The sequence below is a fragment of the Balaenoptera borealis genome, assembly GCF_965194805.1.
Source record: "Balaenoptera borealis genome assembly, chromosome: X".
Classification (NCBI taxonomy): Eukaryota; Metazoa; Chordata; class Mammalia; order Artiodactyla; family Balaenopteridae; genus Balaenoptera; species Balaenoptera borealis.
The window spans coordinates 55,337,892-55,351,829 of record NC_138881.1 but is presented as its reverse complement, the minus strand read 5'-3'; the positions used below and the strand labels follow the sequence as shown (position 1 = coordinate 55,351,829).

General features: G+C 43.4%; 1 protein-coding gene and 1 long non-coding RNA gene across 3 annotated transcripts in view; one reads left to right on the top strand and one right to left on the bottom strand.

Annotated features, from left to right (window-relative positions):
• The window catches only part of AR (androgen receptor), a 175,341-nt gene extending 165,810 nt beyond the window's left edge, over positions 1-9,531 (bottom strand). For both annotated transcript variants that reach the window (XM_082376577.1, XM_082376578.1), the window contains exon 1: positions 7,996-9,531. In XM_082376577.1, coding sequence (XP_082232703.1) covers positions 7,996-9,530 — 1,535 coding nt within the window. In that variant the 5' untranslated portion in view covers position 9,531. The remainder of the gene's footprint in view (positions 1-7,995) is intronic.
• Positions 1-13,938, top strand: part of LOC309620433 — a 479,238-nt gene that overhangs the window by 463,686 nt on the left and 1,614 nt on the right. The window lies entirely within an intron of this gene.

Genomic DNA, 13,938 nt, shown 5'->3' with positions numbered 1-13,938 from the left:
TAGCACAGAAACGAAGACCCAACATAGCAACCAATCAATCAATTAAATAAATAAATCTTTAAAAAAAAAATACATACCATACAATCCAGCATCTCATCATACTGGCATCATGGTGTTGCCGTTCTGTTTTGTTTTTATTTTTGTTTTAATAGCTATAAGCTCCTTGAAGGCAGTGATCTCCAGATTCTCCCTGAATTGTGCTCCCTTTACCCTGATCTCTCTCTTGTACACAGATGGGCATATAGCAGGTGTTTAATGAAAAGTGGTTGATTGATGAATACTTTTTAAAAATCACTTTATTAGGGTCATCTCTAAAGACAACTACGTCACAAGAGGACCTTTTGTTCAGTGGCCTGCCGTTCACTTACCATTTTCAGGACACGATAGCTATAGCTGATTAGATATGACCCTTAGCCTAGAGTGTTAATAAGACCAAAGTTCAATCCCTTTATAGGTAAATTTTATCTCTTTTTTATGGTTATAGAGTACATCCCTGAAAAGAAACCCAAATTATATGAGAGTAAATGGACCACTTCTTCATCTACAAATACACACCAGAAGGAGTGGTGGCATTTACCTTATCTAAAGGACAACATATAAAAACATAAAATTATGACTCCAGCTGCTTACACAAACCTAAACATAAGCCAAATACAGCTAGCTAGTGATTTCTTTGGCTTAGTTTGCATCTGTTACCTCTTCATGTTAGTTTAGTACATAGAAATTATTATTCCTCATCCCCTTGCTAGTAGTTCCCAAATTCAAATACTAAAAAGAGGACTACTAACTGCATAAACCTTATTAATATGTTTCTTCTCTACTGTTCTCTGAAGACCTGAAAATTTTAGAGACACTCTTCTATTCATCCAGGAAGGGGCTGGCATTACCAATTCTAATTAACAGTTGAGAAAAATTGAGAACAGTGTCCTTATGCAGCCTTCATACAGGATGAAACAAGTATGCTTTAACTTTCAACACAGCAGCAGAAACCTTTTGCCTCTTAAGTCCCAGAGGGGTTCAAAACTCAGGTACTTTCACCGAGGTTGCAGGATACAAAGTCAATATACAAAAATCAGTTATATTTCTATACACTGGCAATGAACAATTTTAAAGGATATTAAGAAAATTCCATTCATAGTAGCATCAAAAATTAAAATATTGTGGAACTAATTTAACAAAAGAAGTGCAAAATTTATACTCTTAAAACTACAAAACGTTGAAAAAAAGTGAAAATGACATAAATAAATGGAAAGACATTCCATGGCCATGGATCAGACCACTTAATGTGGAGATGACAACACTCCCCAAATTGATCTACAGATTCAATGCAACCTCTATCAGAATCCCAAATGGCTTCTCTGTAGAAACTGACAAGCTGATCCTAAAATGCACACAGAAATTCAAAGGACCCACAATAGTCAAAAACAATCTTGAAAAAGAAGAACAAAATTGGAGGACTCACACTTCCTCATTTCAAAACTTATTAAAAACCTACAGTAATTAAGACACCGTGGTATTGGTATAGGATCAATGTATTGTAATATAGCCCAGAGTCCAGAAAAAAAACATTTACAGTCAACTGATTTTACACAAAGGGTGCTGAGACAGTTAAATAGGGAAAGAATCAACATATGGTGCTGTGGTGACTAGATATTTACATAAATATTAATTCAAAATTGATCAAAAACCTAAATTTAACAGCGAAAACTATAAAACTCTTAGAAGGAAACCTAAGTGTAAATCTTTGTGACCTTGGATTAAGCAAAACCTTCTTAGATATGATACAAAGATCACAAGCTACATACAAAAAGTACATTGGACTTCAAAAATTTTAAAGCACGTTCTTCAATGAATACCATCAAGAAAGTGAAAAGACAACTCAGAGTATGTGATAAAATATTCACAAATTGTAATTTCTTATAGGATTTGTATCTAGAATATATTTTTTTAAAACTCTTACAACTCAATAAGACAAATAATCTAATTACAAATGAGCAAAGACCTTTTTTGCAAAGAAGATATACAAACAGTCAATAAGCACAAAAAAGATGCTTAATATTATTAGTCATTAGAGAAATGCAAATCAAAACCACTTTGAGATACCACTTCACACCCACTGTGATGTCTATAATTAAAAAGACAATTAGAAGTATTGGCAGGATGTGGAGAAATCGGACCCTCATACATTGCTGGTGAGATTGTAAAATGGTGTAGCCACTTTTAAAAACAGTTTGGGAGTGCCTCAAAAGGTTAAACACAGAGTTACTATATGACCCAGAAACTCCACTTCTAGGTATGTACCCAAAAGAATTAAAAAACATGTTCATAAAAAAAAAAATCTTCTTGTACATAAATGTTCATAGCAGTATTATTCATAATAACCAAAAGGTTGAAACAACTCTAATGTCCATCAACTGATGAATGGATAGATAAAGTGAGGTACATCCATAAAATGGAAAGTATTGAGATGTGCTTCAACATGGATGAACATTGAAAATATTATTCTGCATGAAAGAAGCTAGTCACAAAAGGTGACGTATTGCATGGCTCCATTTATATTAAACGTTAGAATAAGCAAATCCATAGAGACTGAAAGTAGACTGGTGGTTGATAGTTGCTCAGGGTTGGGGTGGGGTTTGACTGCTAAGTGGTTAAAATGTTCTAAAATTGATTGTGGTGATGGTTGCCCAACTCTGAATATAATAAAAACCATTGAATTGTACGTATACTTTAAATGGGTGAATTATATATTGTGAATTACATCTCAATAAAGCTGTTGATTAAAAAAAATAAAACTCAGGTACTGCATGATCTAAATTGGCAGCATTCTCAAGTAACCAGCACTTTAGAGCTGTAAGCTTATCTAGATGAGCCACTCTCAACACTGCTCTGCCCTGTAGGTTGGCAACAGGAATTGGTGTAAGAGAGAAGGGATGGCAGCACTCATGAGTGTGCAAGGAAATGTGCATAAATCACAGCAGCAGTCACTAAAAGTAGCCCTTACTGAGCAAAAATCTAAAACATCATCTGTCAGGTGGGAAAGTTCAAGAAAAAGAGTTGGGAAGTGCCACTCTAGAGAGGTTTCCCTATGGTAAACAAATGTTATAGAAAATGCAACAACTTCTACTCCCTCAACTAGCAAAGGGATGTTCACTAAGCACCCTCGTGGCTTACTCAAACTTACATGAGTGCTAGTGAATAAACCGGAAGATGCTGGGTCTTTTCTTTGAAAAGAGTGCTATATAAATATGAGATTTCATAATTCTCTTCAATATGGCAAATGCCAACCAATACTGATAACTGTATGGAGCTTTACAAGCAACGAGGGAAAAAAGGTCAACTTTGTGCCTAGGATGAGGATAACTTACTCTGAGTTCAACATCTCAGAACTTGATGTAATGCTGGCAGGCAAATTCTGAGGTTGAATAATTTCTTCAATACCTTTCTTTTTTTTAAATGATGACTTCACATATAGCATCACCATATTAGCCCAGCCAGACAATTCTAGCAAGCACCGTCACATATAGATCAGATACTACTTGTGAAAGCACTGCAGAAGTTTGACCCAGACAGAGCTGTCTCAGAGGCGAGAGGGTCCAGTTATTCTCAGGTTTTGAGAAAACGTTGCCAAAATAGCCAGTAGACAGAGAGAGACAGAGAAAAAGAGACAGAGACAGCAGCCAGCAAAATACTTCATTAAATCACCAAGTCCTCAAGCCATCTAGTTCAGCTCCCTCAGCAACTGTTAAATCAGGCTCTAACCTTAAGGTAAAAAAAAACCAGCTATTCATTTTGCAATCTCTTCAAGTCATCTAGTCTTAAAAGAAAGGTGCTGAGGTTGATCTGATCTGTTACTCTCCAGATTAAAAAAAAATTCTTTAGGAGCATGCCACAGGTGTAATGAGAAAAAATATCCTGAAAAGTAGAAAAAAGAGTCTATATTTCAATGTCAAAAGCATGAAAGGAGTAGAAAGAAAGAAAATCGGGGACAGGCAGCACTTAAGGAAGCTGCGGACAAAGAGAAAATGGTGGAGGTAGGGGGTGGGGAGAGGTTTCCTTTTCCCTCTCCAACCAACCTCACAAAACTTGATTTTTATTCGCTTTCTATTTTTCAGAATCATGATTTCAGGTTTGGTTATAAAATAAGCCCCTTGCTTACCACAACCAGCCGGCATTCTGCTTTCTGCTTAGCACAGTTCTGAATGAAACTGGTAGTCTTGATATCACCGTAAATAACAATAATAATAAAATTGTCCATGTCCCTAACTCCAACTCACATAATCCCACCAAGAGCAGCCACAGTACAAGTAAGAGTCAGGAGACCAAAGAATTTTTTGGTTTAAATACATATATGTATACCAGATGAGAAAATTACTACAGGGAGGTAAAACATTTAAAAAAGAAAATGAAATGTGCCAGCAAATTCAACATATTAATATCAAAGTTTACAGCCTAAAAGGAATGGAAGTCTGATGAGGCAAAATTAGCACTGGCAAGAAAGCACCCTCAAGTGACCCTGCAACAGGAAAGCTGCAAGCTTCTTCAAAAATGTCTCTCACTGATGTTAACCTTTGGCCAAGATGAGAGAGATACTCTGTGGACAACCAAGAGAAGAATTCTATCACTACATCGTGCACATATTTTCAAATGGGGTACCACCCAGTGTGGCTATCTGGTCCTCAGGTTCTGATTACTGGTATCCAGACAGAACTCACCAGTTATTTGCTGACCGTGAAGAAAGGATGTTTCTTTCCAACATGTTGACCCTGAAGGCCTATGGACAGAGAGCGTCATTCCCAAAGCAAAACTCAGATTTACAAAAAAGACAAACTGCTCCTTGCAAGATAGTCATAAAAAGTCACTTGATAACTGTGGAGAGGAGAGGAGATGGAAAGGGGAATTAATAAAGTGACTTCTTTTGAAATAACTAATGGAGAAAGGCAGGATTTGCCGATTTCAAAGCACTACTAAAATACTACCTATTATGAAGACCAGAACAAATTATCAAGAGAAAAATTAAAATGTTCTTTTTGCATCTGGATAATTTATTTAAACCCCAACTCTAGTTCCTGAACAGGCTCCCCTTGGTCTCATCTCCCAAGAATAAATATTTGTCATATTATTATGCTGTTTGCTGGGATATAAAGGGCCCTACTTCTGTCAAGTGAGACAGTCGTCAATTAACAAAGTTGTAGTCTTATTTGATCGCAGTGGAAGACAGCTCCATAAAATATTATCAGGGTTTCACACAAGCCCTATCACTTTTTATTATTCCTTCCATTCATACCACATGCTAAAATAAGTAAAAAAAAAAAATTAAAGGACCACCTTAGGCCTCTCTCCTCTCAGCAGAAATATTGTAGACGTATAAGAACACAGAGCTATTCCAGAAGTTATTAAGTTAAAAAAAAAACCTACAATTAAATAACGTGTATGAACACACACACACAATTGGAAAAGGGAGTAATCCAACAGATTATTGAAAGTCTCTAGAATGTTGAGATTTTTAACTCAAAGTTGGCATATAATGCATGCAATACAGAGAGGGTGGAAGCTCTAGCTTTGGCTTAAAATAATTCCTTGCCTTTCACCAAACTGTGCCCCTACAAAGTGAGGGAAAGAAAGAGAAAGTAAGAAAATACCAACTTTTAGATTGGGATTGGTTGAATTCTGATGAAATTGATAAATTTTAAAAAACCTGATTCAAGGATTTTCTTTGTCCTAGAAATGAAAACTCTTTGTCAACACACAAGACAGGAATGCCAGTTTTCCCTTTCACTAGATTCCTATAACCAGTGCAGCAATCACAAACCAGGAAAGATTAAATAATCTTGTACTTTCTTCGGGTACTGCTAATGTCTCACTAGTTGAGGTCATTAATTTATGCAGGTTTTAGAAATAGAGAAGTTTTTCCATGAAGACCTGGGATAGAATCCCCTAGCTTACTGCACACCTGATGGGAAGAACTATTTAAAAGCTCTCTGTAGCCACTTTCTGAAAATTTCAGGTTATGTCTTCGAACACACACACACATCTCTTAACAAATATGTGGAATCATTCATCTCCTCCCTGTTAACTGAGTTACTTGGGTGTTGGGGGAGGCATACAGAAGAGGGACAGGACGGTTCCAGTGACTGGGCAGGTCACTGAAGCACCTTATACATTCCCCCCAACCCCGCCAAAAAAAAAAATAGTTCACAGTAGAAGAGAGCTCCGCTGACTAGCAACCGCCATAGGAAAAAAAATATACTCTAGCAAGTAAATCTGTTCTTATAAAATGAAGACCTTTTGTCCCACAGTATAACCACATTGCAAAAATTTAAAAAAAAAACAAAAAAACTTCAAATTAACTAGAAAAGACTGACAATATAAATGAAGCCTTTGAAAATCCTGTAAGCCAAACCTTAAGAACCTAAAAAATATAAAGCCTGGTTAGAAGCTGTTTCTTCAGTAGCCCAGAAAATATTTTATGAAATCCTATCCTCCTCTTTCTTTTCTAACACTGTGCTATCAACCTTCCAAGAACAGAAGCATCAGTGAAAGGAAGAAAATTGTTGGATTTAAGTCTCCAAACAAAGATGCTAAGTCTAACAAGTTTTGAAAAGTCACAGGTAAAGAAAATAGCTACAGAAACACGGAACAAGGCATCAGCATCCATGAGGACATCAGCACCCAGCAGATCTGAGGAGTTAGTTCCCCAGTCAATATTCCCTCCCTCACGGAGATAAACTAATATCTTAGTTTGCTGGGAAAAAAATCTTTAAGGTGGTCTCCAAAGTGCTCAATTGTGGTAAGTAAGAATTTTTAACACGCAAGATGAAATTGACCGCCACTTTTCTCATGTCCTAATGAAAACTCTTGGGCAAGATTAAGGCTCATAGGTCCCTAACAGTTATTACTTAATTTGTTAGAGGTAACATATAATGTTTTAAAATGCAAGTATGTCCTTAAAATGAAGGAATATATTGAAAAGCCCTATTCCTTTTGTAAACCCTAATCTCACAAAAGCAGATTTCTATGCACACTGGAATAGCAGGAAATCCTTTAAACTTTTTTCCCAACACTTTTGTAAGTCAGACTCAAGTCTCGTTAAATTGTTCATTAAAAGAACATTCTCCTCTTTATAGAGGTAATGCAAACTCAAAGTAGGAACTGTGGATCTGTTGTAATCCATAGAGCAAATAAACACTTTACAAGAGAAAACCAACACTACCATGTAGTTCCAACATCGTCAACCTGTGAGGGCAAATCCTGCCCATTGTTTACGAGGAAAGGGGTCATTTGGCTTTCCCCTACCTTTGCCTGCTCTAATCTTGCCTGGTTGGAGTCTCTCTCCTGACCTCCAACCGTGGGGCAAGTCCTCTTTGTTGCCAGCAAAGGGACTTCACCCCTTCTTCACACAGCGGCCCTCAGAACCCAGAGATCACCTTCTCCCCGTAATCCCATACTCCATTTCATCTCTTTGGAGGAGGCGGGTTGAGAAAAGCTTGGGTCAGTTATTTTGCCTCTAACCTGCCAAGACCAGCCACAGGCCGGGGGGCAATCCCTAACAGACCTTAAGAGGAGAAAGTGCCCATATTTCTTGTCCAGGTTCTCTGATTTGGGGGCAGGGAGAAGGAGAAGTAGTGGAGGGCTTAAGGGCTTTATTTCGGAAGATGGCCCTTGCAATTGGATTTAAATTTGGAACCTGCGGGACATGGAGTACCAAGTGGCAGGGAAGATGTTTGGAGGCTGGTGGGGGGCGGGGGTTGTCAAGGAATCTGGAAGGGCTTGCACCAGCACCCAGGGCTCACAGCGGTGGGGACTGGAGCACACAGTGGGGGTTCAGAGCGCAAAGGTCGAATCTTTGGTAGGCCAGGAGTCCAGGGAAAGGCTCCAGATTTAGGGCGGCCCTTTCTGTGGAAGCTTGTTCAGCTCTCCCAAGAACACAGCATTCGCGCGGGGAGGAGAGGACTGCCTCTAGGCTTAAAGACATTTTTAGGAGGAGAAACTTACCGCATGTCCCCATAAGGTCCAGAATAGCTCTCCATCCAGGGGCCCATTTCGCTTTTGACACAACTGGGACTTGGATAGGGCACTCTGCTCACCACGCCGCCGGGATACCACACATCGGGTGGGGAAAAGTCACCTTCTTGGCCCGCCAGCCCCTGAGGTGGCCGAGTGTAGCCGTATGGGGCTACAGCCCCTGCCTCGCCTGCGCTGCCGCCCGCGCCTCCGCCACAGGGCCCATAGAGCTGGCCTTCTTCGGCTGTGAAGAGAGTGTGCCAGGAAGAGGAGGCGGCAGCTGAGGGTGAGCCTGAGCCCGGTCCTGCTGCACCCCCGCCTTGCAGGCTCGCCAGATCCCCATAGCGGCATTGTGCCGCCGCGGCCGCCCAGGCGCTGCCATAGTCCAGGGGGTTCTCCAGCTTGATGCGGGCATGAGGATGGGGAGGCGGCGGAGGGGGCGGCGGCCCGGCCAGGGCTAGCGGAAAGTTGTAGTAGTCGCGACTCTGATAAGCTGCTACCTCGTCCAGTGCTCCAGACTTGTACAGAGACAGGGCGGATGGCAGCTCAAGTGTTCCGGAGCCCCCTGCTTCACCGCTGCCAGAGCAGCCCAGGCTCTCACTGTCCAGCCCTTTGGTGTAACCTGCCTTGAAAGGGGAATACTCAGCAGTCTCTTCGGTGCCCTTTCTCGGGCCATCATCCAGCAGAGAACCTTTGCATTCAGCCAACGGGGCACAAGGAGTGGGACGCACAGCCGGTGGACCTCCCAGGAGCGGGGCGTACATGCAATCCCCCCGAAGCTGTTCCCCAGGACTCAGATGCTCCAATGCCTCCACACCCAAGCCCATGGAAACCGACACTGCCTTACACAACTCTTTGGCGCTGTCCGAGATGGTCGAACTGCCCCCTAGGTAACTGTCCTTGGAGGAGATGGGAGCCCCAGTGGCCTCCCTCGCTCTCCCGCTGCTGCTGCTGCCTTCAGATACCGCCTCCTGCTGCTGCTGTTGCTGCTGCTGCTGAAGAAGTTGCATGGTGCCGGCCTCGCTCAGGATGTCTTTAAGATCGGTGGAGCAGCTGCTTAAGCCGGGGAAAGTGGGGCCCAGCAGGGACAACGTGGATGGGGCAGCTGAGTCATCCTCGTCCGGAGGTGCTGGCGGTGGCTGCTGCAGCCCCTTGCCGGCTGCCGAGGTAGCTCCCGGCTCTGGGACGCAGCCGCTCTCCGGGGGGCCCTCGGGAGCTGACTGCTGTTGTAAAGACTGCTGTTCCTCCTCCAGGGCCAGGTAGCCTGTGGGGCCTCTGCTCTGGACTTGAGGAGAGCCATCCTCACTCTGCTGCTGCTGCTGTTGCTGCTGCTGCTGCTGGGGACTGGTCTCCTGCTGCTGCTGCAAACGGGCGCCGGGAGGTGCTGCGCTCGCGGCCTCAGGGTGCCGGGGACCCGGGTTCTGGATCACTTCGCGTACACTCTGGAACAGGTTCTGGAAAGCTCCTCGGTAGGTCTTGGACGGCGGCCGGGGGTAGACCCTCCCCAGACCTAACTGCACCTCCATCCTTAAGCTTGGGTGAATCCTCCACCCAATTCCTTTATCTTGCTCCCCTTCTCTTGCTGAGAAGAGTTCAACAGGCTGCTATGCGTAGTTGCTGCAGCTAGTTGCCCACCTGCGGGAAAAGGAAACTTGCGGGAGTAACAACTCCAAAGAATTCTGACAGCCTCAAAGTCTCGTGCAGAGGAAACACGCGCTGGACAGGATCTTCCCTGGTAGGCTCACAATCTGCTCTTGAATACTTGGAGGGTAGATTCAAAAGATGCTCAAATCTTGAAGGGGGGTGGGGAGGAAAACCCTCTGCCTTCTGAATTTGGTGTCCACTGAAGCAGGTGCAAATAGGAACCAGGTTATTTTCTTTTTGTTTTGTTTTGGGTTTTGCTATTGGGTTTTGTTTGTTTGGGTTTGGTTGGGGTTTTGTTTGTTGTTGTTGTTTTCTTTTTTTCTTTCTTTTTTCTTTTTTTTGGGGGGGGGCTACTGAAGTCCTGACTGCCTTTTCATCCTTTGATCTCTGACCCCACAAACTGGTGGGAGGGGGAAGCGGCGTGCAGGGGGAGGTGGAGAGGGAGTAAGAGGAATCTGGGGGTCTGCCCTGCTTACCGCCTAACCAGCCAGATTCTGGCTGCAGTGCTGAAGCGGCTCCCCGGTCTCCTGGCACCCCAGAACCGTCTTTGCAACGTGCAGCTAGCTCTCCCGCTCGCAGCCAAAGGGAGTTACCTCTCTGCAAACTCGGGCTGGCTGCACTGGGCTGACTGCAGAGGGGTTGAGGGGGTTGAGAGGAGCAGGCGGAGGCAGCAGCAGGACAGGAGACCCTGGAGGGGGGGGCGGGGTGGAGGGGAGGAGGACAAAGGCAGCCGTCAGTCCTACCCGGCACTTTCCTCGCTTCCTCCGAGTCTCCAGCAGCTTTTAAAAACTTCACTGAAGAGGAAAAGGCAGCTCCGGGGCGGCGGCTTCGAAGCCGCCGCGCCGCAAGAGGCGTTGGCTGTCGCCAGAGCCGGCTGGGGTTGACGCGGTGCGTCCCTTCGGCTCCTGTCCCACACTGAAGCAGCTAGCTCGATCGCTTTCCCTCCGTCGCCTCCTCTGCCTCCAGGCTTGCTCCGGACCCTCTGGCTCTCGCTGCACGCTGGCTCCCCGGGATCTCGGAGGGGGCGCTGGGAGGTGGAGAGCAAATGCAACAGTTTGCGAGCCGGGTCCCGCCCCCGCCGGGCCGGCCTCCTTGCCTTCCCACCTCCTTTCTCCCTCCCCTCTCCTTTGCTTTTCTCCCCTCCCCTCACCGTCCACTAAAGCCGGGTGGCTTTGGAGAAACAAGTGCTGGCGCAGCGTGGGTGAGGGCAGGAGAGGCTTGTTCTAGCCCAGGAGCACCCCAGCTCCCCGACTACCTCCTGCTTTCCTGGACCAGGTTTTAAGCGTCGGGGCTGAAGCTTTAACCCGGAGCTTTATTTTGACGACAGGGCTATCGAACTCTCAGAGGCCTGTACTTGCCAGATTTGGTTCTGAAGTCCAATTTCAAAACAGACTCTGTGCACTTGTGGGAGGGGGGAGGGAGTGGGAAAGGGCAATAGAAGTATAGAGGAAATAGATCTCCTTCAGCAAGGGACTATGTTCAGGGAAGGCAGACCGAAAAGCGCAGACGGGAGGGTCTCCTACAAAGTGAGGAACAAGCTATGGCCAAGCCAGCCTATACTTGTTGAAACCTTTCAGATTTCTCCATAGGGTTAGATTGGGTCTCGTGGCACTGTATCAGTTGCTCTAGGAACCCTCTGCCTGGGAACCAAAGGTAATCTCTATCCTCTTCTCTTCCCTTTTTCCTGTCTGGAATGGCCTCTTACCACACACTTCTCACCTATCCCGATGTACAAAGGAAAATCACCCAGAAAACCAGGCAAACACGTAAACTCCAGAAACACTTGTCATGTACATAGAGACCTTGATTTTGTCCAGGGTTTTGCAGACATTTGCTTATATACAGGCACTTGCTTTTCCAAGTTGCTTTTGCATAGTTTAAGCTTGCAAACTGCAGTATTCAAGGAATGGAACCTATATAGGACTGCTTTTCTTCCTCTTAGTAGACAACCAGGAGTGGAAGGTCATGTGGGCTATTGCAACTGTTCTTTTGTGGAGGAGGTCTCATCTTCCCTGTGTAAAGATGGAGAGGCAGTTGTGAATGGAAGAGTACAGAAAATGAAAGGGTAGATCTATAGGGAAGGAGGTGTCCCTTGGTATCAGCAGGGTCCCTGGGCCTCCCTAGCTTTTAAATTCCTTAGACTTCTGGATCTGGGCAGGGACTGTCTGTCCCAGAGGACAAGTGGAGTTTTTCCACGTGGGCCTGTTCTGCTTTTTACAGGTTTCTACAGAATCTTATCTTGTTCACAGCCAAGCATAATGGGAATTTACTTACCATGACCAAAGGAAGTAACAATACTAAAGGCAGGGAAGAGTGGGCATGATATGCTCTATTTTCCAGATGAAGACATTGAAGCAAGGACATAATTTGTACTATGTTCCACTTTAGTAGAACCTAAACTAGTCTTCCATCTCATTGCTATCTTAGCTAGACTCATCAATGTCAAGAGAACTTAGAAAAGGGCTATAAATGAAACTTCCAGAAGCCTGAGGAGCTTTTCACCTGAGGAGGTGAAAACTTATCTTCTGGGATTTTAATGACTTCACCCCTGCCTGAACATATCTCAGATATACACCCTTTGTTGGTAAAGAATCTCACAAAATACTCCTTATGGTAAAGAAGCAGTCATTCATAGAGATGTCAAATTGTAACAGGGCTAATTCTCAATTCCTTATTGTCATGGAAAACAAGAATATATAATTGAAATGCACAGATACTTTGAAAACGTTATTTAAATAGTCATCAAAACCTTTAGTTCCACCAAAGCTTTTAACAAGGGTTCCTCAAAGGGAATTAAGTAAGTTGGGCTGGCAGGAAAGTGAAATGGAAATAACATAGGTCTCAAAGCCAGAAGTTTGTCTACAGATTAACAATGAATCTCTTCCTCTACATAAGCTTCAGTTTCTTGCTCTGTGAAATGGGGAGGGGAGGAAATAGAAGCTGGACCTGACAGTCTTTCAAACACTGACAATTTAGAGTGCTGTGACTGACGTGAGTTTTCTTCTTATCTACACTCAGTAGAGGGTGGGTATGGAGGTGGATATGGAGGGTGGGTATCTACATTCCATAGAGGGTGGGTATGGAGGGATATCACTATTTTTCACTAGTGATAGTGAAAAATCCAATGGACAGAGGTGAGGAGGGTAGTTATAAGCAAAGAAGCCTGAAAAAAAATAAGGTGAGAAATAATTCCTCAGAATTGCCCGTTGAATAAATGGCATCCCAACAGACATTCAAACCCAGGTCTGAAGAATTCCAAAATTCATGTTGCTTTCACAACACCAAAATTGTCTTCAAAATTTTCTTATAAAATTCTGGCCAATAATATGTACCCTTAAAAGGCTGATGTGGTAATTAAAGGAGATCATGTGTATGGAACAACTTTATAAACAGGAAAGCATTGTACAAATCTGAAGGATCATCTTGTTATGTTTTATTTTTAAAGGTGGTGCTGTCTACATTTATGTTATTGTCAGGGAAGACTAACTACTGTGAACATAACAGGAGCTTATACTTTATTTTGAATTTTGAGTTCTGATCCCCAATCTCAAATCTTATTTTTCTCCCATTGCTTTAAAGAAGATCAAGAGACACTGTTGGAGACTATTACATAAATTATGTGCTTGTACCATCTTTCTTTCTCTTTTTCTTTTTCTTCTTTGCAATTTTTAGCAACCACGTAAGTAATCAGTAGTGTCTTCTCAGGACATTCGAGTTGAGGGTATGTTTTCGCCATGGGCTTCCTCTGCAATTTCAAGGGGGCTTTGTTAATAAAATTTTCCCTAGTTCCTTGCTCTGGGAAGCCAGGATGAGCTGACCTTTGGAAAATGATGGACATTCTCCAAGTCCTGTGGGCTTTACTTCCTAAATATCTCACAAATCTGCCTACTTCTCTTCATCTCTGCTACTGTCAACCTAGTTCAAAGCACTGTCCTTTCTCACCTGGACCACTGTAAATGGGCTTCCTCCTTCCACTCTTACTTTCCTGGAGTCAGTTCTGCATTGAGCAATTAAAGGGACTTTTTAAAATTAAAAACAAATTTAGAACAGTTTAATGTCACAACAAAACTGAGGGTAAGGCACAGATATTTCCCATATAACCCCTGTCTCCACACTTGCATAGCCTCCCCCATTATCAACATTCCCACCAGAGAGGTACATTTGTAACAACTGATGAGCCTGCAGTGATACATCATAATCACCCAAAGCCCATAGTTTACATTAGGATTCACTCTTGGTGTTGTATGTCTATGGGTTTGAACAAATGTATAATGACATGTATCTATCATT